At 37.8% G+C, this 27,989-nt stretch overlaps 1 protein-coding gene across 2 annotated transcripts; it reads right to left on the bottom strand.

Moving 5' to 3' along the window:
- Positions 1–92: 92 nt before the first annotated feature.
- Positions 93–27,871, bottom strand: LOC116410948 (gamma-aminobutyric acid receptor subunit rho-1-like). Of its 2 annotated transcripts, XM_031902647.1 has the most exons (10): positions 27,363–27,871; positions 18,669–18,722; positions 14,589–14,695; positions 10,888–10,955; positions 8,267–8,490; positions 7,776–7,858; positions 5,100–5,240; positions 3,724–3,876; positions 2,230–2,426; positions 93–512 (listed from the first exon to the last, which is right to left on the bottom strand). In XM_031902647.1, the coding sequence occupies exons 1-10, from the start codon at positions 27,482–27,484 to the stop codon at positions 510–512; spliced, it is 1,152 nt and encodes a 383-aa protein (XP_031758507.1). In that variant the 5' UTR covers positions 27,485–27,871; the 3' UTR covers positions 93–509. The 2 variants fall into 2 exon arrangements, with proteins under 2 accessions (XP_031758507.1, XP_031758508.1); XM_031902648.1 differs by lacking the exon at positions 18,669–18,722.
- Positions 27,872–27,989: the final 118 nt, after the last annotated feature.

Genomic DNA, 27,989 nt, shown 5'->3' with positions numbered 1-27,989 from the left:
ATTCAGGTGCGGGTACAAGGTAGAGTAAATGTAGAGTAGCGGGGCGTATTCTCGGCAAGCGTTTTTCGACTTGCCAAGAGTACGCCCTTGTGGCATCAGCCTTAGACTATAAATAATATAAAGACATTAATCTTCAATTATTTTCCAATGCTAAATATTTTTAAATTCTTTGACACGGTTCACATCTGTAATTTTAACAGATGCAAATTGCTTGTACTATGACCAATCTGGACTGACTTGATCAAATTTCTACCCACCACATTAAGAAAACAAAAAAAAAAACTAGAGCGTAGACAACTTTCTTTTGTGAAGATTAAATGCTCAAAGTAAGTGACACATACATGGTCACAAATGCAGTCTTCTATTTCCTAAGCGTCACAATAGCTCCATTAATTTATTCTGCTTATCTGTGTCCATTACCTCTCCGGTCCCATGTGACATGTGAGTTCTTGTTGCTTGCTGATAATTCTTTTGAGTGTCCATTGGTGAATCCAATGAATCTAGTAACATTACTAAAACAGAAATTCAAACATGTTCACACTTAAAAATTCTTGCCCATCTGCCGTGTTTCAGTACTATTATAAATACAAATAAATAAGCTCTCCATAGCTCAAAAGGTGAAGCAACAGAGGGCGGATTGGGGTGGCGTCAGTGGGGGGGGGGGGCATATGAGTGCCTGGCGCATCTGCCTTGCACACTGGTCCCCCATGGCCCTTTACTTCACTCTAGGGGTATGCTAGAGGAAAGTAGAGGGTCACACTGACATTTAAGGCTTGTGCCATGGTCATGTGGATGATGACAGTGCACAAGTCGACACTGCATAAGACTATTGGTGGAGGTGCGGCACGCTGTGTGACCACGCAGATAGTGCTGTGCCTATTTTGCTTTGTCTTCTTTTTAACAAATGACCCAAGTGTTGTGAAGACTTTTGACTTTAGTGCATTTAATATTGACATGTGTAGAGTTTGCTTGTGACTTTTAGATCATTTTCTCTTTTGACCCCACCCATGAGGGTCATTAGGGGGCTATTTGCAGGTGACATGAATTGTGCCAGACTTTGATACTATTCTTCTCTCCATGGGGGTCATTTGTTAAGATGCAGTGTCAGTATAGTTGCAAATTGTCCATATGCTGAGCTGGTCATGTTATGATCACCTTCATGGATATGTGAAGCAACAGAGGGCGGATTGGGGCGGCGTCAGTGGGGGGCATATGTGTGCCTGGCGCATCTGCCTTGCACACAGGTCCCCCATGGCCCTTTACTTCACTCTAGGGGTATGCTAGAGGAAAGTAGAGGGCCACACTGACATTTAAGGCTTGTGCTATGGTCATGTGGATGATGACAGTGCACAGGTCAAAACTGCATAAGACTATTGGTGGAGGTGCGGCATGCTGTGTGACCACGCAGATAGTGCTATGCCTATTTTGCTTTGTCTTCTTTTTAACAAATGACCCAAGTGTTGTGAAGACCTCACAAAGGTAAGGTTGGAGCTGCAGAGTGCCATTGTGTCCTATGGGACCAAAATCATGCACAGAAGGATCAAAGTCAGAAAGGTTTTCCTGCATGTTACAATCGTTCAGATACGAAAATTGCGTGACTTTCATATCGCCAATACGATAATATCGTGACTAATATGATTTTTTCGTAAGCATATTTGTGATATTTGCGATCATCAGAAATTATCGTATCCAATCCACATTTTTCCCATTCGGGATTTGAACTCGCGTTTTGATAAATCTGCCCCTAGATGTCCTATAAAAATCTTTATAATTTACAGAACTTGAGATAAAAATACTACATATGGGATCCTAATCTTTCATGCAATATTACTTTTGGCTGATATTGCTGAAAATGTTAGATTGCAGGAACTGAATTTTTATACTAACAGTATATTTCCGTTTTTATTTTTCTCAAGATTTTTACTTTCTTGATGAAGCCAAAACGTCAAACAAATATTGAATTAATTTTTTCTACAAAGATGTGAGATCGCTTGATTTGTTTTGGACATTTGTACATTATTTTCTAAGCACCCAGGTAGTTGCACCAACAGCGTTTAGTTGTTTGAGATCAGTCAACTGCTGTTGATCTGTCCATAGGTACACAAGAAGGTGGCAGTAGAAATCTGTAGCTAATAAAGCTCTGAATAATGCTCATACATTAAATAGTTTTTTAAATCACTGAATGATTTGGAATCTCAGTATCAGCAGCTACACCAGCTCAATTCTTACCTTTTCCCGCATTTTCCTTTCTTTTCTCTCTTGCACAGTGGTCAAATAATTCACGGCTGCATATTCCAGCACCGATAGGAAGACAAACACAAAACTAACCCACAAGTAAATGTCCACGGCTTTGATGTATGAGACTCTGGGCATGGAGGCATTTACTCCCGTTATGATGGTAGACATAGTCAACACCGTGGTTATACCTGTGAAATGCAATTTTTAAAAGAGTTCTATTTATTGTATTATTCAGTACTATTTGAATAGAAACAACTTTGTAATCTAATGTTACTTCCAGCACACACTTTGAATAACATTTTGAGGTTACTTTGTAGACTCTCCTCCTTTTACGTACTCCCACTGAAACTAGCCATGTGATGCCTTCTCAGCATCTTTTAAGTTCAAGTTTATTGTCATATACAAATAACAATGAAGCATCATTACTGTAATGAAATTTTTTGACCCGTGTTCCTCCCAACTTTACATAGACAAACAAAACAAAACAAAAAAATACAAATATTAAATATAAAATATATTTAAAATTTAAATTTATGGTTCTAGTGTATATATTAAACATAGAAAAATGAGATCCAAAAAATGGAGACCACTCCCTTGACCTGTCCCACCCACACCAGTTTAGACTTGGACATGCCCTTGATCTGTCCTACATCCCACCCCTTTTTAGTGTCTGCAAATCAGGACTGTCTCTCATGAATGTGGACAATGGTGAAGTGGCTCACATTGTTTATATTTAAGGCATAGGTCATTGACTATTAAACATATTCCACATACTTTTGAGAAATCTTAGAAATCATGAACTGTGGCATGTTCTGATAATGCCCTGCTTAGGCTCTTAAGAGGGGAGTATGTTTCTTTGGGATACCCGTGTATATTGTTGTGCTGTAATAAAATATAACTTTTGTTATTACTGTAGGGCAGGGATCCCCAACCTTGAAACCAACACTGAAATGTAAAAACAGTTGGGGAGCAACACAACCAACACAATAAAAAGTTCCTGGGGGTGCAAATAAGAGATATAATTGGTATCCCCTATGTGGCTGATAAAAGGCTATAAAAGGCTCTGGCTTTATACTGGGTTTTATGCAATCAACACTTGCCTCTAAGCCAGAAATTAAAAAATGAGCACCTACTTTGTGGCCACTGGGAGCAACAATCAAAGGTGTTGGGAAGCAACATGTTGCTCGTGAGCCACTGGTTGGGCACCACTGCTGTAGGGTTACATGTGTAACTGAATGTAGTTACAAGCATTTCAACCATCCATACAAATATATAAGGTGGTCTATACTTTTTGGTATGTTTTGTTTGGTTTATAAAGTGTTTTATATACCATATGGTGTAGAATTTGTTATGTATTGTGTGTTATGTGTAAGTGTTTGATTTGTGTAACCTTGAGTTTTACTTGATGGTATGATGTGACTGTAGTCAGTGCTTTAAGGCGGAATATACCCTGTTTAAAAGGATCTAACAAAAATTTTCTTTTACCTAAGGGAACTCTGGCAGGAGCTGCCCTGCGATCTATCCAGAAAGACACCCAAGAGAGCATCACCATCAGGGTTGCTGGGAAGTATGTTTGTAGGAGAAAGAAGAAGATGTGGCGCCGTAATGTAAAGTTGATGTACAGGCGATTGTACCATCCTAGATTAAAACAAAAGCACACATGTCCATGAAAAAAAAGCCCTAAAAATTCTGCATATTGACGTATATTGTAAGCTTAATGGGGCAGGCCCTCTAACCTCATGTCTTGGTTTATATCTGATTGTGACACTGCAAAATCATGTGACTGTAAAAAATATTATAGCCCTTGCATTGCATGTATTTTATCTAAGACACTGCAGTTCTGATATGTAATTATGAGTGTACATAGCCTTTCTGGTCAGATGAACAACAATAATTTTTGATTATCATAATTCTCCAAGTCCCTAAGTAATTCCTAAGACTCTTTTTTAGCAGAGTTAATGGTGATTTGACTCCTTTAAGATGCAGATGTAAACTCCTGTATCTTAATGGCATCAAATAGCTTCCTACCTCAAGCATGATGGCAAAAAAACTAAGGAGGAGGGGTAAATACTTTGATGGCCATCCTGCCTCCTAATTGAATCAAAGCATTGACCCCTATCATCCTCTGTGCTGCCTAGGGATGTACTGAGATTTTTTTATACACCATATTGTACTTATTAGGCCGCTTTTACATGTGGAACTTGGGGCAACCCATTGAAGACAATGAAACAAATTCATGTGACAAAGAGTTTCTGGCTTAAAGCGTACAGGAACACTTGTGTGCACAGAACACCATGGCAATAAATTGGTGATGTAAATGGAATTCTAATTTCACTTTATGAAAATGCATTGTAGTTTGTAAGAACTGTTGATTTATTTCAGGACCACATATTCCAGTTTTTCTATTTCCAGGCACATAATTTTAGTGCAGACGGCCATTTATAACATGCTGACTAGTGATGTATGAAATTTTTTATTTATTTTTTATTGATAGAAGATATTGTTTAATATGTGGCTGAATTTAACTTCCAGTTTTACACTCTGAAGCTGTAAATATGGTGTGAACCCAGAAGAGAGTAAATCCTGGCTTATATTAACTCTTCACTGGATTTTTAAACTATTAAATGTCTCCTGTTTCAGTTATCTAGGATTAACCATTTCACAAGTGTTTAACTATCAATTAGGACTGCTAATTGTGCAGTCTATTTACATAGAAAATTCACAAAATGTTAATTTTTTTGCAAATTGAAGCGAAACCCAATACATTTGTTCATCACTAATACTGACCAATTATATTGGCAAAGTGTATTAATGTGATCATTTCTAGCTTCTGTGTACTTTTTTTGAAACTTGATATTTACCTGTGCTGCTATAGAAAGCAAGCCTTGTAGTCGTGTGAAACTCCTGAATAAGGAATTGTGATAATGATATTCTGTCGTCAGTTTTTAATGATTCGTTACCATTCTTCCAATATAGCATAAGATCATCTTCTGTGTATGCATCTGAAATGAAAGAGCAAATTGGATATATATATATATATATATACACACAGTGGCTTGCAAAAGTATTCGGCCCCCTTGAACTTTTCCACAATTTGTCACATTACAGCCACAAACATGAATCAATTTTATTGGAATTCCATGTGAAAGACCAATACAAAGTGGTGTACACGTGAGAAGTGGAACGAAAATCATACATGATTACAAACATTTTTTTACAAATAAATAACTGCAAAGTGGGGTGTGCATATTTATTCAGCCCCTGAGTCAATACTTTGTAGAACCACCTTTTGCTGCAATTACAGCTGCCAGTCTTTTAGGGTATGTCTCTACCAGCTTTGCACATCTAGAGACTGAAATCCTTGCCTATTCTTCTTTGCAAAACAGCTCCAGCTCAGTCAGATTAGATGGACAGCGTTTGTGAACAGCAGTTTTCAGATCTTGCCACAGATTCTCGATTGGATTTAGATCTGGACTTTGACTGGGCCATTCTAACACATGGATATGTTTTGTTTTAAACCATTCCATTGTTGCCCTGGCTTTATGTTTAGGGTTGTTGTCCTGCTGAAAGGTGAACCACCGCCCCAGTCTCAAGTCTTTTGCAGACTCCAAGAGGTTTTCTTCCAAGATTGCCCTGTATTTGGCTCCATCCATCTTCCCATCAACTCTGACCACCTTCTTCCACATGTTTGCTGTGTCCCCCACATGGCTTGTGGCAAACTGCAAACGGGACTTCTTATGGTTTTCTGTTAACAATGACTTTCTTCTTGGCACTCTTCCATAAAGGCCAACTTTGTGCAGTGCACGACTAATAGTTGTCCTATGGACAGATTCCCCCACCTGAGCTGTAGATCTCTGCAGCTCGTCCAGAGTCACCATGGGCCTCTTGGCTGCATTTCTGATCAGCGCTCCCCTTGTTCGTGAGTTTAGGTGGACGGCCTTGTCTTGGTAGGTTTACAGTTGTGCCGTACTCCTTCCATTTCTGAATGATCGCTTGAACAGTGCTCTGTGGGATGTTCAAGGCTTTGGAAATCTTTTTGTAGCCTAAGCCTGCTTTAAATTTCTCAATAACTTTATCCCTGACCTGTCTGGTGTGTTCTTTGGACTTCATGGTGTTGTTGCTCCCAATATTCTCTTAGGCTGATGCCACACGAGGCGCAGGGCTGAAATTTTCGGCAAGCGGAAAAACGCTTGCCGAAAATTCAGCCCTACGCCTGCTACTTGTGCCTGCACCCGAATGAATGGGATACGCTCGGGTGCAGGCACATGTAGCCAATATACGCATGAAAACGCGAGACTTTGCATTCTCTCGCGTTTTCGTGTGTATATCGGCTACATGTGCCTGCACCCGAGCGGATCTCATTCATTCGGGTGCAGGCACCCGAATGAATCAGCCCTACGCCTGGTGTGGCATCAGCCTTATACAACCTCTGAGGCCGTTACAGAGCAGCTGTATTTGTACTGACATTAGATTACACACAGGTGCACTCTATTTAGTCATTAGCACTCATCAGGCAATGTCTATGGGCAACTGACTGCACTCAGACCAAAGGGGGCTGAATAATTACGCACACCCCACTTTGCAGTTATTTATTTTAAAAGATGTTTGGAATCATGTATGATTTTCCTTCCACTTCTCACATGTACAACTTTTTGTATTGGTCTTTCACGTGGAATTCCAATAAAATTGATTCATGTTTGTGGCTGTAATGTGACAAAATGTGGAAAAGTTCAAGGGGGCCGAATACTTTTGCAAGCCACTACAAGTTCCATGCAGGATGCTGCCACTTTACAGAGCAGTTTGACAAAATTGGAAAACTGGGCAGCAAAATTGAAAAAGAGGTTCAATCTTGGAAAGTGCAAAGTTATACAATTTGGTAGAAAAAATATAAATGCAAGTTATGGTAGTGATTAAGAAAGACCTGGGGATTTTTGTAGATAACAAGTTGTCTAATTCCAGGCAGTGTCATTCTGTGGCTACTAAAGCAAATAAAGTGCTGTCTTGTATAAAAAAGGGCATTGACTCAAGGGATGAAAACATAATTTTGCCTCTTTATGGGTCTCTAGTAAGGCTTGTTGGAGGTAAGATAAGGTAAGGTTTGTGGATAAGAGATTCAAACAAACATAAATTCAAACAAAACATTAACAGAGAAAAATACAATAGTATGCCATAAATAAAAATATACAAATTATATATTGCATATGTACAATTAACTGAATTAAGTTCTAGGTGTTTAGAAAAACAAGAGGAAGGAGGGTCCTGCCCCGTAGAGCTCATGGGTGGGTAACATACAGGCACAAATAGGAGAATAACCTAAATACCATCACAAGCACACACCAACTTTGCAAAAGTATACATGATGTCAGTTCCACAGAGCCCACAACCCCCTACCCCCTCACACACACACACCCAGCTCCATAGCTGGATTTCCTTAAAAAAAAATAATTACTGGCACTAAAGGGACAACCCTGCCACCCTAGGCACAATCTCTTGGTTCCTTATTGTAAATAAGCCCCTGAAAGCAACTCAATACTTACAGCTTTCAATCTCTAAAGAGCAGGACTGGGTGTCAAGAGGAAAACGGCTAAAATCCATATTGCACATTGCTGTCACTGTCACCCTAAAAAGTGAGAGATGCTATTGTAAGCTGAAATGTGTTGTATTCCAATTTTACTTGTCATTTTCAGAAAACTTTATTAGGTTTTACTCATTTCACAGAATATGCATTCATTTGTAAAATTCCACAAATTGATATAAATCTACTTAATGCATTTTGTTAAAATACAATAACACCAAAACTTCAACAAATGTAAGATAAATATGTAGGTTCTCCTTACAATCTACTAAATTGTTATGCAACTTAAATTACAAGCAATCTGTTCTGTTCCATGTATTTATAATCAGGACGTCCAATTGTACCTTATTGCTCAAATATAACCTACCCATTATTCTTCTTTTAAGATTTTTTAAGACTAATGTGATCTGTAATTCATATAGTGTCATTGAAAACAAACAGACAAACCAATACCTGAGACTGTACAGCACTTTCCCATCAGGTTGAACCCTCAGCATAATATTATCTGTTGTGGTATCATGAATAAAGGATCTCTTGGAATGAACAAAGAACATGTCGGGAACCCAAATCTTTTTCACTAGCCGGCCATCAAACGTCATACTCTGATTGTTGGAACTGGGGAAGGACAAGCGCTCATCTTTCCAGTAGTGTCTTAGATACAATTTCATAGTGAAGTCCTGTAAATTACATTAATTCAGTGTCCTATATTAAAATATATCTCCTTGTCTCCTTGAATAAAAGAGTAGTTGTCCAAGCAAAAGTATATATATAGTATGTATCAAAATGGAGACTGGTCAAATAACCAGCTTAACACATTGAATATTACCGATTTATAAATCGTAAGGGTCTCTGTTGACTTTTAGCTAACCTTAATGATTTCTTCCACATTAAATTAATTTGCACACAGCAAACAATCAGAACTGAGGCTGTCATCTAAATTTCCTTTAATCCCCATTATATATTTATATATATATATATATATATATATATATATATATATATATATTTACTTTACTTTAAAGGACATTTCAACCCCAAAAATAGTTTTTTTTGCTTAATAAAAGAAAACACAACTTTGCAATTTACATTCATTACATATTTGTAATGGTTTTTGAGTTATTTGTATATATAACTGCTTAAAAGCAGTGTTGCCTGTCCTTTCTATTCTTTGCCCTGGTGTCTCTGGAGTATGAACCAATGTAACACAAGGCAGCAGATTTTACAGACCTGACTTACTGTAGGAGCCTGGCACTTGCAACATTGTTTAAAAAGTAACAACCAGGAGTTCAGCAAATGCTGCTTTCTATAGCAATTACATTTACAAATAACTTTTAAAGAAATAAAAAATTTTAATATATTGATATTGAAAAGTTTTCTTTTATTAGGCAAAAAATTATTTTTGGGGTTGACATGTCTTTTAAAAGACCTGGTGAATGCTATACTTCTCTCTTTCTCTTGCTGTGTCTCCTTCTCTCTCTCCCCTAATGTACTACAGGTATGGGACCCATTATCCAGAATGTTTGGGACCTGGGGTTTTCCGGATAAGGGGTCTTTCTGTAATTTGGATCTCCCACCTTAAGGGGCTGATTTACTAATCCACGAATCCGAATCCTGACTGGGAAAAAATCGGATTGGAAACGAACATTTTGCGATTTTTTCGTAAATTGTCGCGACTTTTTCGTAGCCATTACGACTTGCTCGTAAATTGTCGCAACTTTTTCATAGCCATTATGACTTGCTCGTATATTGTCGCGACTTTTACGTATTGAGCGCTCGTAAATGGTGGGCAAACCTTTGCGACTTTGCATGATTTTGGAAGCCTCACATAGGACGCAATGGCTCTGCAGCTCCAACCTGGCCCAAGGAAAGTCACGATACTGAAGCTTGAATAAATCCGAAACTTTCGTACTCAGCACGACGGCTACGAAAAAGTCACTACAATTTACGAGCAAGTAGTAATGGCTACGAAAAAGTTGCGACAATTTACGAAAAAAATCGCAAAATACCGATCTAAGGGGCTGATTTACTTACCCACGAACGGGTCGAAATGAGTCCGATTGCGTTTTTTTCGTAATGATCGGTATTTTGCGATTTTTTTCGTATGTTTTGTGATTTTTTCGGATTCTTTACGAATTTTTCGTTACCAATACGATTTTTGCGTAAAAACGCGAGTTTTTCGTATCCATTACGAAAGTTGTGTAAAAAGTTGCGCATTTTTCGTAGCGTTAAAACTTACGCGAAAAGTTGTGCATTTTTCGTAGCGTTAAAACTTACGCGAAAAGTTGCGCATTTTTCGTAGCGTTAAGTTTTAACGCTACGAAAAATGCGCAACTTTTCGCGTAACTTTTAACGCTACGAAAAATGCGCAACTTTTTACGCAACTTTCGTAATGGATACGAAAAACTCGCGTTTTTACGCAAAAATCGGATTGGTAACGAAAAATTCGTAAAGAATCCGAAAAAATCACAAAACATACGAAAAAATCGCAAAATGTTCGTTTTCAACTCGGAACTTTTCCAATTCGGGTCGGATTCGTGGGTTAGTAAATCAGCCCCTAAGTCTACTAAAAAATTATATTTAAACAGTAATTAAACCCAATAGGATTGTTTTGCCTCTAATAAGAATTCATTACATCTTAGTTGGCATCAAGTACAAGGTACTGTTTCATTGTTACAGAAAAAACAAACCATTTTTAAAAATGTAAATGATTTGATTAAAATGAAGTCTATGGGAGATGGCCTTTCCGTATTTAAGAACTTTCTGGATAATGTGTTTCCGGATAAGGGGTCCAATACCTGTATTATAAGTGATGAATATAATCTAAACTCTATTATCATGGACAAAGGCAGAAGGCAAGAATGCTCAACCTCCTTTACTATTTGTTATCAGGAGCCCACCAATGCATGGATATGTTTAAAAAGTAGGATACCTGAAGACAACTGAATTAATAACAAGTATCTCAAAAACAGCACTTTGACCTAAAATAAAAAACATCTTACTAGATACTGTTGTCAGTTCTGCTATAAAGTAAATTTGCTCATGTTTTATAAATAATAAGATAACAGATTACTTACCATATCAACCTCTGAAATACTGTCTAAACTTTCCACTTGTACATCAACGCCCACTGGTATTGCAGGACCTATAATATACAGTGGAGGAAATAATTATTTGACCCCTCACTGATTTTGCAAGTTTGTCCAATGACAAAGAAATGAAAAGTCTCAGAACAGTATCATTTCAATGGTAGGTTTATTTTAACAGTGGCAGATAGCACATCAAAAGGAAAATCGAAAAAATAACTTTAAATAAAAGATAGCAACTGATTTGCATTTCATTGAGTGAAATAAGTTCTTGAACCCTCTAACAAAAAAAGACTTAATACTTAGTGGAAAAACCCTTGTTTGCAAGCACAGAGGTCAAACGTTTCTTGTAATTGATGACCAAGTTTGCGCACATTTTAGGAGGAATGTTGGTCCACTCCTCTTTGCAGATCATCTCTAAATCCCTAAGGTTTTGAGGCTGTCTCTGTGCAACTCTGAGCTTGAGCTCCCTCCATAGGTTTTCTATTGGATTAAGGTCCGGAGACTGACTAGGCCACTCCATGACCTTAATGTGCTTCTTCTTGAGCCACTCCTTTGTTGCCTTTGCTGTATGTTTTGGGTCATTGTCGTGCTGGAACACCCATCCACGACCCATTTTCAGTTTCCTGGCAGAGGGAAGGAGGTTGTCGTTCAGGATTTCACGATACATGGCTCCGTCCATTTTCCCGTTAATGCGAATAAGTTGTCCTGTGCCCTTAGCAGAAAAACACCCCCAAAGCAAAATGTTTCCACCCCCATGCTTGACGGTGGGGACGGCGTTTTGGGGGTCATAGGCAGCATTTTTCTTCCTCCAAACACAGCGAGTTGAGTTAATGCCAAAGAGCTCTATTTTGGTCTCATCAGACCACAGCACCTTCTCTAAGTCACTCACAGAATCATTCAGGTGTTCATTGGCAAACTTCAGACGGGCCTGCACATGTGCCTTCTTGAGCAGGGGGACCTTGCGAGCCCTGCAGGATTTTAATCCATTGCGGTGTGACTGTGGTCCCTGCTAATTTGAGGTCAATAACTAACTCCTCCCGTGTAGTTCTAGGATGCTTTTTCACCTTTCTCAGAATCATTGACACCCCACGAGGTGAGATCTTGCGTGGAGCCCCAGAGCGAGGTCGATTGATGGTCATTTTGTGCTCCTTCCATTTTCGAACAATCGCACCAACAGTTGTCACCTTCTCTCCCAGCTTCTTGCTAATGGTTTTGTAGCCCATTCCAGCCTTGTGCAGGTCTACAATTTTGTCTCTGACATCCTTGGACAGCTCTTTGGTCTTTCCCATGTTGGAGAGTTTGGAGTCTGCTTGATTGATTGATTGATTCTGTGGACAGGTGTCTTTTATACAGGTGACTAGTTAAGACAGGTGTCCTTAATGAGGTTGACTAATTGAGTAGAAGTGTCTAACCACTCTGTGGGAGCCAGAACTCTTAATGGTTGGTAGGGGTTCAAAAACTTATTTCACTCAATGAAATGCAAATCAGTTGCTATCTTTTATTTAAAGTTATTTTTTCGATTTTCCTTTTGATGTGCTATCTGCCACTGTTAAAATAAACCTACCATTGAAATGATACTGTTCTGAGACTTTTCATTTCTTTGTCATTGGACAAACTTACAAAATCAGTGAGGGGTCAAATAATTATTTCCTCCACTGTACAAACATATATTTTTTTTTAATATTTAAAATATTAATATGAGTAAACAATGGAAGAACTATTGTATGTTTAATACAGTTGATTGATACTGTATAAACTCCTATTTTTTCCTCATATAATTATATATTTAGGGGCAGATTTATCAAAATAAATAAAAATACACACAAAAATACATAAAAGCTCCCCCACATTCTAATTATTACCATGGGATTTTTAGAAGGGTATTTATCAATGGGTGAAAGCTAGAACAACTTGATAAATTCCATAGAAATGAAAAGAATGTGGGGTGAGGTTTTATTAATTAAACTGTAAACTCAAATTTTGCTAAATCAGCCCCTTAATAAGATGGTTGTTAATCAAAAATCAATTTTGTTTTTTTCTCAACTATTAAATGTGAATATACCTACAAGTATTTTTTGAAACCTCCAATAGGCCAAATGATCAGATCATACTAATTAAACCCAGCCTGTTTGTGGCCAAATCGGTTTAAGATATGCTGGTTTGCATAAATGTATGCCCAGCTCTACACCAAAGCACACACAGTTTTTTACTTCAGTTCAAAAAAGAAATATGGGATAAGTAGCTGAATAGTCAGGAGAAAACAGTGTTAAACTGAGAAACTATGGAGTTAAATAGTTTTTTTCATTCTAGTAGCCTGTAAAGTTGTGATGTTTAAAAAAGAGACATGGAGTACTTTGCACCTTTGCACTTTCTTTTAAAGAAAGATAGAAATTATATTAGAAGAGATAAGAAAGGATAATGACAAGAAATAAAATAAAATGCCACGTTAAAGAGGATCTGATGTAAAAATCAATTATGTTCTAGGGGTGAAAAGAAGAACTTAATCCCACCTGTATAAAAATAACTGTGTTTGTCTCAAAGCCCTTTCTGATTGGAAAGCATCATCACACAGCTCCCTCACCTTAAATTATAGTGATTAGCAGAGTTACCAAGGAAAGTCAAAACCTATTAAGCACACTATTAAATAGTACTACTATTGCTGTGTAAAAACTCTATATTCCTGGCTTGCCTAATGAAAGATTTACAGAGATACACATACTAGAACCTACATACTTGTTTCAGTGAACGGCGCCGCCATCTTGTCCAGCATGTCTGTATGGGCTGAAAAGCACAAGCCAGCCCCCCTCCAATCCCCGCCCCTGTCACAAAGCCTCCGCTGCTCCCCGCTCCTGCCACAAACCCCCCCTGCTCCCCGCTCCTGCCACAAACCCTCCGCCGCTCCCCGCACCTGCCCCCCCACTCCTCCCACCTGCATGTCAGAGTTCTCCATCGCTGCATCGCCATGGCAACCAGACGCTCCTGCTGTGTGCGCATGCGCCGCCTACAGTAACAAGTCGCCAAGTCTGGGAAGGAGCGATGCATTATGGGAATCTTCTCTACCCAGCTCAGCGTTTTTTTTTCCTGTTTGGCTTCTGATCTTCTGAACGGGTAAAGTATGGGGAGACTTAAGGGCACTATTGAGACAACTGAAGGTATGCCTGCAGCTTGAGATTAACTCTTTACTAGCCTTTCCTTCTCCTTTAATAAGGAATGATTTAAAATGTCTGCACATGGCTTCATTAACCTCTGTGCAGCCCTACCTACATTTGTTTTATATGTGCACTTGTGATAGGCGACTGTCGGAGATGCAGCACCATTGCTGCATATAGTAGAGGGGGTACAGTGGTACAGACTCCTTGGTCGCTGGCTCCAGTCGCAAACATTCTTGCTGCTACCACTTTGCACCAATGTTTGCAAGCCTTTTATATTGAAACTGAAAAGATGCTTAAATAGGGCCAGTATATTAAATGAAAAAAACAAGTAGTCCACTATAGCAAAAAGTAAAGGTTTTATTTCAGTTACCCTATCTGTGAGCAAAAAACACAACAGAAGATTAGCGATGCATTTCATTTTATCTCCAATCAAATTGAATTTGATTTTGACATTTATTTTGCTAATGTCCATATGGCTATGTAGACATTAAAAAATAGTGAAAAACGGTATTGACTCAATATCATAATCATACATACCCCCAAATCCAGGTCTCATGGTGAAGTCGTGATCATCTATTCTGAGAAGCTGCTCTGACTTTGTGAGTGGAGACTTTGTGATGTCGGGACTTCTCTTAAATACAGGGCTACAAAACATAAAGAGCTTTGAAGGATATCTGCTACTTCTATTAGTTTTACTTCATTCTTGAAATTAAATGTGTTTTTATTGCATATATGCAGTATAGCAATAACTGAATAAAATATTAAATGCAATTGGTAAAAGTAAGTAGAAGTGGAGTGCTACATGGTTTAGGAAAGGGCCCAAAGCTTTTTAGGCTTTTTGGAAATAGCATTTGGAAATAAAGCTGTGGAAGACCAGCTTGTATGTCTTGAGAAAGACTTGGGCAGTGGGCAGAAACATGGCAGACAAGCCTTATTCCGGATATATTTAGAGGATCTGCAACAACATAAAGCAGTGGTTGATTGATTAAAAGCTCCCCTTGAGGTCTGACATTTCTTCCCACTTAGCTCATTATAAGGTTATGGGTATATGAAAACATTGCTGTATCAACACTAATTCCAAGAATATTATAGCGTATAGCTTTCCCATGTTTAACCCTAATGTACCTTCATGCTGGGATTTCTAGGAGTTTCTAGGGTTGAAATCAGTCATTCTCTCCAAATCTTACCATAACTGGCCTTTGGCCAGGGCCCCAACCATTGCTCTGGGACCCTCTACGGTGACCATTGCCACAGTTTAGGAACCATTGCTTAAAGAACAAAGTGCTTATTGAATCGAGATAACGCTAATTTCTAACCAACAAGTGGAGAACACATTTTTCAAGCCAAGGAACAATTTATTTATTGATGTGGAGAGGCGCAAAAAAAACATTTCCAGTATTACAATAAAGAAGTTCTAAGAGTTAAAACTTCTGCATCCCCCCTGAGGGACACATGCTATTGCATAGATATATATCAGCACTGCATACAAGACAAAGGAAAGCACACAGAGGAATATGAAGCTTTGTGACAGGTTGCTAAGCTAAGCAATAGATAACAAAATGTCGAAAATAAAAGCCTGCTGGCATAATTCCAAGAATAAATGGAGATCACCCTGGGTATGTGATGCCACAAGCATATAAACTGCTTATCTTCTGCTCTATTTTTACTAACTGGGCTATCAACAGATTTACAAATATGACACATAGAAATAATATCAAATATTTCTTGCTACTGGATTTGGCAGGATTTAGGATGTGATTTCCAGGTCACCAAATGCACATGGCCAGTTAGAGCATGGAGGCCTGAAATTTCCAAATGAAGAAATAATTATAGCACTGAACTAAAACAAACTCATGTTCCAGCTATTATGGCACTACAATTCATATGATTCTAGCACAGCCATAATAAGAAAATATTATTTTTATATCATGTACACATTTATTCATAAAGATATAAACAGGTCGGATTGCATTCTAATAGATTTCATACTTAAATTACTAAATAATTGCTCTTTAAATTAAATGAATTGTCTATTTTTATAAAGTCATAAAAATTCATACTACTGTACCTATTCACCCATAGGTCAGTTCCTTAGACATAGGAGAAACTGTACTATGAAGGATAGCTTTGACAGCCAGGCAGTACAATTAAATGAGAAAAAAGCTTAACCAAAGAAGCAGAAATATTGTACAGGTATGGGGTCTGGAAACCTGCTATCCAGAAAGCCCCAAATTAAGGGAAGGAGATCTTCCATAGACTTCATTTTAATTAAATCATTTATATTTTTAAAAATCATTCCCCTTTCTCTGTAATAATAAAAAAGTACCTTGTACTTGATCCCAACTAAGATATAATTAATTCTTGCTGGAGGCAATCAGGTTTAATTCATATTTAAATTATTTCTTAGTAGACTTAAGGTATAGAAACTCAAATTAAGGAAAGATCCCTTATCCTGAAAACCCCAGGTCCGGAGTATTATGGATAACACGCCCCATACCTGTACATTTTGTTTTGTACCAGCTCAGGGCAATAACAACCATTAAGCAGTTAAGATCTGTGCCTCCAAAGATGCCCCAGTAGCTCCCCATCTTCTTTTCTGCTGCACGTGCGATATGCCGAGCTTAGGGACTGACTCAAAATATACTGTATATACAGAATATAAATGTCACCATACAAGGCTGATTAGAATATAATTCAGATTCTCCATACAAAGCAGCTCAGAAACTACTATACTGTAGGCAAAACTTCGTTTTCTTCATGATAATTTGTGATGTCACTGACACCAAACCTCCCAAGCAGTCCCCATTTTGACAGCTCAGCCTGCAGTCCCCGATTCCTTCTGAAAAGTCCCTCATTTCCCTTTGATTTCTTGCACTAAACCTGCACTGAACGCTAAAAACGATACAATGTTTCTCGAACTTAATTTAAAAAGTAGCTTTTGGCAGAGGGCGTAGAAAAGTTGTAGCCATATTCACTTTTAGGGTTTAGTTCTCCTTTGATGATAATCTGAAAGGTTCTACCTTTATAAGGGATCTAAAAAGAAGGAAGAGATTGTTCCTATTAGTGTCAAATCCCCTTTGGTGTTGGGATTCACAAGTGGTGATACTAATAACATATATACTTGGGGATGAATTAACTAGATCCTAAATTGTCTTTGTATATTGGATCTAAACTTGGAATTTAAAGAGATAATTTCTTCTATTTAATTTGACAATGTGTTTTTTTCATAGAAAAAGTTAGGTATATCTTGTCAACCTAAAAATCACTTATCTAATTGTCAATATGGGATCATTGACTGCTATTTTTCTGTTATACAGGTAGCCCCTAGTCATAAAAAACTTGATTGCTAAACCCCCTTGGATGCCCAACTTTTGATTAGGCCCCGCCCCCTTAGCGGCTAACCAGGTTGCAGATATAGGAAAACATCACGGTTTCTTTAATTCAGCCCATGTTTTTTTTTACTCCCAAATTTCATTCTAGGTTGTTGTTTCAGGCATACATAGAAGAGCAAATATACTCCCTCCCCAAACTTCACCCTAACTGGCCTTAAGATGGAGCCCTCCTTCATACCCCTCTAGGAGAACCAGTCTATGGCTACCAGATCAGGTACAAGGACATGACTAGAAAGGCAGTTAGAAAGGCCGCACTGATTGCAATGTAATTTAAACCCAATGACTGCAGTTCTGCAACACAGATTCTTTAGACATGTAAATGAAGGAGAGAATAGCAAACAAATAAGAGACAAATATAGTATATGGATAATTGGGGGGGGGGAGAAGAGCATGGAACATGGGAAGGGGACTAAATAGAAGAGAAAAGTAATATGTTCAGTGAAAGCACCAATACAAGGGGTTTTTACCATATTATTGCTGCCAATAGTTAACAATTAATTTAGCCTCCCCAACAAGTAACCAACTGATATATATATATCCAGTAATGACTTGTTGTCAGTTCTTGCTTGCTTATTACAGAAAACATTTGACACAAGAACATTGTATTTAAATAACCCTTCCCTTTTTCCCTTCTGTCCCCCCCTCACTTTTGCTATGCTTAAAGTTTAATAAACAATTTGATTTTATTTTACAAATATTAACAATATTTACAATATCATGCCATTTCTTAAAACAACAACAAGAGGATTCCTACTATATATAGCATAAAAATACCAAAACTCTAAACACAGTGGGAGAAATTTATCAACACTGGGCAAAATTGCCCATGAACAGTAACCCATGGCAACCAATCAGATTGTTGCATTCATTGTTCTACCTGCAGCTGGCTGAAAAAAAAGCAATTTGCTGATTGGTTGCTATGGGTTACTGCCAAGGGGCAAATTTGCCCAGTGTGCCTCCTTTACTAGAGAGGCAAAGTTGAAAAAACATTCACAATTCAAAGTTTTTATTTTACTCCATCCAGCATTTGTCCTGCTGCAATGTGGATACTGAAAATTGTGGCAACATTTAGAGCCAGTTGTAGATCACACAGAATTGACATCCATCCATGACAAATTAGGAATTTTAAAGGTGAAACATAAAAGTATTTACAAATCCTGCATATCATGACGTGGCAATAACAGTAAGTAACTAAGATACAGATACAGAAAATAAGATACTGTACCTGCCTTGCTTGTGTGACTCCTGATGCACTTCCCTTCTCTGTCTGTGTGGCCTACTGAAATAGACAAATGGGAAAATAAACCACATTAGAATAAATATCTCCCTTATTTGTAGGTAATACGAATTAATTCATTAATTAATATTAATTCCCCAGAAATCAAGGTCTATCACTAAACAATGTAATAACAAAGAAACTAATTAAGTCAAGTACAAATTGTTTTGTACAGTACATAAGAATTCTTGTGCAGCACAGGGTATTAAGACACATTTAGATTTTAGCAATGTAATAATGTAATACAGAGTATAATACTAATGTGCAGTGAGTACTAGTATATATTATAATACTTAAACAGTGCAGTGAGTTCATGAGGTAATATGAGGCCTTGTTTGCTTTCCTTTCATCTGGACTCCTTTGCAGTTTGCCTGACTGCTCTTGGAAAGAAGCAGTTAAATAGTCTTTTACTTCTAGTTTTTATGCTTTCAGGCCTGTTGTGCCAGATGAATAGTTTATGCCCTGGTGACTCGAGTCGCTGGTAATGACTTTCATTTTGTTCTTATATCTGGCAGTGTCTGTGATGCTGCCATACCACACCGTTATGTTGGCAGTTAAAATGCTTTTGACTGTGGCTCTAACAGGTAGTTAGTGCCATCTTATTGACACCACATCACTTCAATTTCCTAAGGAAATGAAGACGTTAATGAGCTTTTTGGACTATGGCCTTAGTATCGTCAGTCCATTTAAGGGGATTGGCGATATATAGAACTGAGAATTTGAAGCTCTCTACTTGCTCAGCTTTTACACCTCAAGTTTTTAAGGGTTTGTTTCCTGAAATCTATGATCAACTCTTTTGTTTTTGTTATGTTGAGAACCAGGTCATGTTTTCTGGTGTACTTAATAAGGTTGCACACTAGCTGTCTGTATTGTGTTTCGTCATCATTCTGGTTGAGGCTGAGCACTGTCATGTCATCTGCAAACTTGAAGACTTTGCAATTATCCACAGGAGATGAGCAAATTTTAAGAACTTTTGTATAGACTCCATCTGGACCTGTAGCTTTACGAGGATTGGCCAGTTTGAAAGATTTAAGAATGTCTAGCTTGGAAACCTGTAGCATAGGGTCAGATTTTGTGGTTTCATGATCTGTAGTCAGGTTTGTTTTTTTTACCTGCGTCTAGGGATGTAGGAATTGTATGTGTATGGTGGTACTTCAAGATCTCTGGTTTGGTTCATACACAGCATCAATTTATGTGTGAACCCAGTTTTAATACTGAAGAAAACTAACCATGCAATTTTAAGGGGGCAGCAAACTATCACATATGCAATGGTTAAGGAAATTGTGTAGAAAGAGTGTTTAGATTATGACACTGAAAGCTAGTAAGGATATCACTTTTTAGGGGTGATAAGGAGGAGGCCCAAAATGATTTTAAAGAAAGACCCAGAAGACTTTGGGCCTGATTCACTAAAGTGCGATAAAACGTGCGCTATTTTTATTGTGCGCTAAAATTTTTACCGCGTCTTAATTTTGACGATTTTTCGCACGATTCACTATAAGCATACTTGCGCTTTTTTACGCGCGATATTGCATGCGTTATTTAACTCGCAAAGACTATTTCAATGCAGTATTTGTAAATTACGCACGCGAATAGTCGCCGCATATGAATGGTAGCATAGAAATAGTGTATAAAAATTGTCGCCGCATATAAATGGTGTATATAAATATTAGCCACATATAAATGGTAGCATATAAATGGTATCATATAAAAAGTAGATGCTTATAAATAGTAGCCACTAGTGATGAGCAAATGTGTTCTGGTTATCTTTAGTGAAAAATTAGCAAATCTTTCGAAAGATCCACGAAACGGCAAAAATGTTGTGCGGGCAAAAAAATTGTTGCCCGTGACCATTATTTTTTGACGCTTGTATCAATTTTTGGATGTGCGGTGAATTTTTGCGTGGCCATTGGCGGATTGTTTTGCAAAACGCATGAAAAAATCCGCCGCGAAAAAATTCAACGCACGTCCAAAAATTTGCTACGAATCCATGCCTGGCGAAACATTTCATCACTTGCAGCCAAATATAAATAGTCGCGCAAATGAACGCACGCCATGTTAGCCATACACGCCAATACTTGCAGAAAATTACTGTATTAAAAGTGAACATTTTGCTGCAAACTGGCGGCTGCGTTACTCTAGGGGAAACACAGACTTGAATAAATAACACTGTAAGTCCATATTTTATTGCAAAAAATCATTTACTGTACTTTTGTATAATTTTTCGCCTGCCTGTAGTAGGTGTTAATTTTCGCATAGCCGAATGCGATATTTAGCGCGCAAAAGTTATAGTGAATCATGTGATCGTATTCTTTTCAGCGCGGAAATTAACGCATGCGATAAAACTAGCGTGAGAAATAACCCATGCGAAAATTTCAATTTATCGCACGCGATAATACTATGGTGAATCGCGCGCAAATTATCGCGTCTTTTTTAACGCAAAAAATCGTGCGATAATTTTTATCGCACTTTAATGAATCAGGCCCTTTAGGTTTCATTTATAGCTGCAATGTAGACCTCCTGTATTTGTAACCTTTAAAGGAGAACTAAACCCTAAAAATGAATATGGCTATAGATGCCATAGATGCTATAGATATTTTATAAAACAAACTTATTACACCAGCACCACCAGCATTTCTATATTACTAATGGTCCAGTCCTTAAAAGCTGTTACAGGAGCTTCCCATTTTGGATTCTGTTAGAAGCATCTGTAACACTCACATGCTCAATGTGCTCTGAGCAGCTGATTAGAAGCTAAGCTTAGGGGTCATCACAAATTGTCAAGCAGAAAATGAGGTTTGCCTTTACTATAAGCTGATGCTATAGTGATTATTATTAACTTCTGATACAAGTAACTAATAATCTGTATTGTTTTACAGTGATATTTATATTCTATAGCTACAGTATATTGCGAGTCAGTCCCTAAGCTCAGTCACTGAGCGTTACACAGAGCATGTGCAGAAAAAAGATAGGGAGTTACTGGGAGCATTTGTGAGAAACAGGTTTTCACTGCTAAAGAGCTGTGGTTGCCTGAGGTTGTTACAGAAGCCCAAAACATATTGTACAGGTATAGTACCCATTATCCAGAATGCTTGGGACCAAAGGCATTCCGGATAAAGGGTCTTTCCGTAATTTGGATCTCCATACCTTAAAGGACAATGAAAGGTTAATATATATTAAACGTAAGTCTAAAGGAATTCTTTTTAAGTACTTACTGCATATCTAAATTCCCAGATCCCTGCTTGCTTCTCTGAGATATGGTGCTGGCAGCCTACAGCAGTGTGAAGACTACAGTGACATCACTGAAATCTCTCTTCCCTTCCTGTAGGCTGCCAGCGGCAGCCTTCCTATTCTCTGAGCATGTGTGTAACTTGATCCTGTCTCCTGTTCTGAGCTACACATGCCCACCAGCCAATCAGAAGCGGATCTGGCAGAGGGGAGGGAATGAAACACATGTGCAGTATGAAGCAAGGAGGGAAAGGAAGGGAGAATACCTTTTTAGAGATGGCTGCCTGTTCTAGAAAATGTGAAGTAAGTGTGACTGAGTAAATATTTGATTAGGTGAGCCAAAAGTATGGAGTTTTTACTAAACAATAGGAGGACTATTGGGCAGTATACTATTTAAATTTTGACTTGCATTCTCCTTTAAGTCTACTAAAGAATCAATAAAACATTAATTAAACCCAATAGCATTGTTTTGCATCCAATAAGGATTATTTAAATCTTAGTTGGGATCAATAACAAGGTACTCTTTTATTACTACAGAGAAAAAAGAAATCAGTTTTAAATTTCTCAATTATTTGATTAAAATGGAGTCTATGGGAGACGGTTATTCCGTAATTCAGAACTTTCTGGATAATGGGTTTCCGGATAAGGGATCCCATACCTGCACTACATTTCTGCCATACTTCTTTAGTTAGGCTTTAGTCCTCTTTCAACAGACACAACAAATACAAACAGATAAGTTCTCCTGTTTGTTGGTACTGAACTCAGGACCCCAGCACTGCTGACCACTGAGCTACTGTAGATTCAAAATATTTGGTGGCATATGAGAGAACAAAAAAAAAAAAAATCCAAGTTCTGTAAATTTACTACTTGATCACCCAGGATCAACTTTATAGTTGCAGGACTTTATTAGTGGGACAAAAGATTCCGGGGTTTTAGTTTAGTTAGCTTATATTATAAATTTTACAACATTTTTACAGCTTTGGGGACAGGAATTCCTTGGAAGTTATATTTCTAACATGTTGACTTTTTCTAACCCAAATGTTATATATTACAAACAAGTAAGTTGTCCTTTAAGGTTGATGTGTTTTGCCCTGCTCTGATTTTGGTCACTTTTCTTAGTACTGTGCCAGATTCTCAGTGTTTATTGATGATTAAGATGATTAAGATGATTTTATGTGGAGATGATCTTTTTCTTTTTTGTTAGGATAGAGCTACTAGGGATACGGTGAATCCAGGATTCGGTTCGGTATTCGGCCACGATTTGGCCTTTTTTCGGCAGGATTAAGATTCGACCGAATCCACGGTCCTGGCAAGCCACCATTCTAGGTTCAGTGAGATGATGTTGTTTCTAATCCACAGGTCACAAAATGATCAGCTTTCTGATGCTGTCTGCACAAGACTGCATGAAGTGGAGATATTAGGCACTGGAGCAATGGCATCCATTCTTTGCTCTGGGATTGTAAAATATATTGCCTTCTTTAACATAAATTTAATGACTAGGGCTTAAGCTTAACATACTTTTTGCCCTTTGTTTTAATGATGAAAAATTTATGTTTTTGTTATTTCTTAAGATAAACAGTGCAAACAAGGAAACTGAAGCTGCTTCATATTTGGGCCTTGTGAGTTGGAAAACTAGATTACCAGAGCTCTGAAATTTGCCATGTATAATGGACAAACCAGTCAGAACAAGGGAAGAAGGCAGTGCATAATGGTCGTCATCTACCTCACAAGAACCAAACGTGCAGTAACTACAATTCTTCTGTTTTCTGTTTAAAACAATATATATACTGTATATATATATATATGTAAAAAATTGTTTATCTGATTTGCACCCAGGTTGTTATCCCTATAAGTGTGTGCCTCAGCCTTTTTATATATATATATATATATATATATATATATATATATATATACAGTATATATATATATATATGGAGAGGAGAACAGCACTCACAGGAAATTTCACACTGGAGACATCAGATGGTGTGTAAAAAGTGAGGTTTTTTATTAGTCCGACGTTTCAGTTCCTCCTGGAACTTTCATCAGGGAACTTTTGGAACTTTTCTCCCTGATGAAAGTTCCAGGAGGAACTGAAACGTCGGACTAATAAAAAACCTCACTTTTTACACGCCATCTGATGTCTCCAGTGCCATTCTCCTCTGCTTATCTACACTTTGCTACATTGTCCAGGCACCCAGGTAGCGTCCCATACTATTGGTGTGCAGCTTAATAACTGTTTATATATATATATATTTGGCTTGTAGACAGGCACTCACATCACAGAAAGAGTAGCGATGCCTGGGTGCAGTCCCAACAAATTAAGGAATAGTAGCAATTGAAGATGTCCCGCACTCACAGGTCTTAGGTGAAATAAAAGGTGTTTATTCAATCCACATCTTAGATGTGGATTGAATAAACACCTTTTATTTCACCTAAGACCTGTGAGTGCGGGACATCTTCAATTGCTACTATATATACTGTATATATATATATATAGCTGATGATCATGCCAGCCTAAATCTAACCCCAAGCATTAAAGGAGCAGTATACGCTAAAGCAGCATACTTTAAATATGCTGAAGTCCTATTGTTTGCACTCATGCTAAACAAGGGTGTATACTGCTCCTTTAATGCTTGGGGTTAGATTTGGGCTGGCATGATCATCAGCTTGTATTGCCTGACATGAAAGCCTTGTGTTAGAGAATATGTCATTCTGTCAGTGAATCATCAAAGAAATATGTGGTTTGAAGTGACATGTCGTGTAGAATATTTGTGTTATTCTTGCCCTCCTCTTAATCTCCTCAAGGTTAAATGTCATTTTTCCAAGGAGGGTGATGACAATGTCCTACTTCTTTGCCAAAACTGTACACTGTCCTTTGTTCTAGATCTGGGTTACAAGTTGTGACAATGGGAAGTTCACAAACTATGTAACTTTTCATTCTGCAGCTATCCAGTAAATCAGTGCTGTCCAACATCTGTTGTACAGAGGGCCTACATGGCCTACATGGTAGAGGGTTGATAACAGAAACCGGTTTTGACGACTCACGTTTTTTTAAACCGCACCCACTTCAAACCACACCCATGTTATCACAAGAGCTTTTAAGACCATATCCACACTAATAGTGGTAGGGCAGCAAAAACCCAAATGGTTGGAGCTCACTGTAGGGATATCCTCCTTCATTCATATGTGAAAGAATTATATTATGTCATCAAGGCACACTCTTAAATCCCTATGTCTTCTCCTCCCCTGTGGTCTGAGGTGTGAACAGGTAAACAACAGGTCTGAGCCTGAGGTGTGAACAATGCAGGGGGTGTAAACAGGTAAACGTGTAAAAGGTGTGAACAGTACAGGGTATTACATGTTTAAACAATACAAGGGGTTACAGCCTGTATCTGAGGTGGAACAATGCAAGGGGCCAGTTAATCCCAGTACTGATACCATTTAAGGCTTACACAAAGGTAAACAGTCACATAATCCAGAGAGGTGTGGGACCACACAGAGGGGGGCCACAGGCTGAGACAATTTGATTGGCTTATTAGAACATTTTATCTACTTATGCAATAGCCTAATAGCCTGATTCTGGAGAGAAATCACACAGAAAATAATATAAGAAAAGTGTGGCTTAAGCTAGAACCAAATTCTACTGTGGATATACAAGTAGCCCAAAGGGTCCCCCAAACCATTTAGCAGCACTTGGATGTAGTCCCACCCTTTTCAAATTCAACAATGGGAATGTGCAATAATATTACAAAAAAAAAAGATTTTTTGGTAATAGTCTTATAGGAAAAAATGACCAGATCACATGAAAATTCAGGGACATATCTAAAATATCCACAAATTCAGCTAGCAGGGCTGAAATGATTGCCATTTATTTTAAAAGCATGTATTTATTACTGTACCTTCTTTTCTCATCTGTTGATACACCATGCACTAGCAAATATGGTGCATTGGTATGGCATTTTCACACTTGCCTCATTTCTATATCCATAGTAAATGGATATTAGTTGGGACTGACAGTCCATCATATACTGTATGTACCAATAATTATATGTTCTTTTCATTTCATACCGTACTATTGATACGTGTATGGCCACTTTACCCTATTCCCACTAATCTGTGCCTGAACACAGTACAGAGTACAGACGCTGTTTAACATGCTAGCATATATATACTGTATATATATATATATATATATATATATATATATATATATATATATATATATAGGTATATGAGTATGTGATGCATTATCCAAAAACCTGTTATCTAGAAAGTTCCAAAATACAAGAAGGCCACCTCCCACACACTTTTCAAATAATCTTAAATTTTAATACACATTTCCTTTTTCTCTGTAATAATAAAACGGTACCCTGTACTTAATCCCAACTAAGATATAATTAATATAATAATTAACCATCCTACTGGGTTTAATTAATGTTTTTTGGTAGACTTAAGGTATGGAGATCCAAATTATGGAAATACCCTTTATTCAAAAAAACCAAAATCCTGGACATTCTGGATAACAGGTCCTATCACTGTATCAATAATCTCTTACCCAAGATCTCCAACAAAGTGTTGAATTGCTATATGACACCTGTTACAGCCCCACTAGGAGGCCTATTTATTATGCTGTGTAGAATGAAATTCTCCAAAAAAAATGGCGTAAAAAGCTGTGCAAAATAAATGGCAAATTTATCAAGGTATGTTTTATGTTGTCAGAATGCCAGATTTGATGCTATTTTACGCTGTTTCAGACCTTGAGTAAGTAAGTTCTGTGGGAAGTTGCTCGAAGAAGAAATGCGTAAAACATTACACTGGTTTTTATGCAAAGAAGCCTAGGAGCTGAATTTTGTCACTGTTTTTGACACCAAAAAATAGACCAAAACAACTTAAACAGGATCTCACACTGCACTGCAGAAGGGTTTTAACATCTGGAATGTATCTATCTAGAATATAATATATGCTAAATGTATATATCCATATATAAATATTGATATATCACTAAAGTAATTAGTAATATAGTTCACTAGGAATATTTCAATACTCAGATAATAATGTTAAGAACACAGGAAATATTAAAAGAGTACAGCACTAGAAGAATAAATAAGGTATATTTGCAATTAGAAAAAAATCAGTATGTCAAACCCCCTAAATAATATAATGATTTCTACCATAGCTGCACATTATTTATTCCTTCACAAATCTAGGGTGAAATAAATGATGGTGGACACACTCCCTTAAGATGCAGCCCAACTCTCTCCTACTAAGGCTTCATTCCCACCCAAAACACTGTGCCACTAGTGCTGCAGAACAGACTTGCTTCACTATAGTAAGCTTCTGCATTTAAATCCCTACATCTGCTTGCAGCTACATTGCATTTTGTGGTGTACATAATATATGCCCCTTTGCAAGACTCACCTGCCCTGTTTGTACAGCTCAGGTACGCCTTTCACACGCTGCTGGGTTCTGCTCTCAGTTGACATTGTCCATCCCCAAAGAAGTAGAAAGATGCAGGTCTGAACGTTACTGTTAGTCAGCATGATACCTAGCAGCCTACGGCCCAAAATTAGTCCACGGGAGAAGCTCTAAAACTGAGATCTATCTGGGCCTTCATACATTGTTGGGTCATCTCATTATTAGAAGGATGTTTACCAGTTCAGAGACAAAATGCCAGTCAGTATTTAATCTGGATGCTGGGAAAGCAATTTCCACTAAACCTATAAATCCCTCTACGTCAGATGGCTGGGATTTTCATGCTGAGTAGAATTTGTGTCTCTTTGTGAACTGCTTTTATGTTGTTCCTTGGGGCAGTGCTGTGCAAACAAATAGAATCTGTGAGTCAGGAACAGGGTTGCGAGCAGAAGTCCAGTGCTTGCCCTTAGAATCGTCTCCTTTATGATTAATTAGTGTCTGCAGCCTCCTAAACATCAGGTCCTACAAAGCAAACCACAGATTTCCAGGAGGGGGCAAAGGTTGGATGAGGGATTCATAAATGATAAAAAACTGATCATGTAAATCCAGTTCCAGATGAATATTTGCTAAACT

The sequence above is a fragment of the Xenopus tropicalis genome, chromosome 5 (genome assembly GCF_000004195.4).
Source record: "Xenopus tropicalis strain Nigerian chromosome 5, UCB_Xtro_10.0, whole genome shotgun sequence".
NCBI lineage: Eukaryota > Metazoa > Chordata > Amphibia > Anura > Pipidae > Xenopus > Xenopus tropicalis.
Note: the sequence above shows the minus strand (reverse complement) of the source record. Positions and strands in the feature narration are given on the sequence as shown.

Excerpts from the sequence above, each read along its gene's own strand:
- LOC116410948 (XM_031902647.1), bottom strand. The coding sequence starts at position 27,484 with ATGCTGACTAACAGTAACGTTCAGACCTGCATCTTTCTACTTCTTTGG. Across the intron at positions 10,956-14,588 it reads CATGAGACCTGGATTTGGGG|GTCCTGCAATACCAGTGGGC; the intron begins GTATGTATGATT and ends TGTATATTATAG. Across the intron at positions 8,491-10,887 it reads GTATTTCAGAGGTTGATATG|GACTTCACTATGAAATTGTA; the intron begins GTAAGTAATCTG and ends TGTAATTTACAG.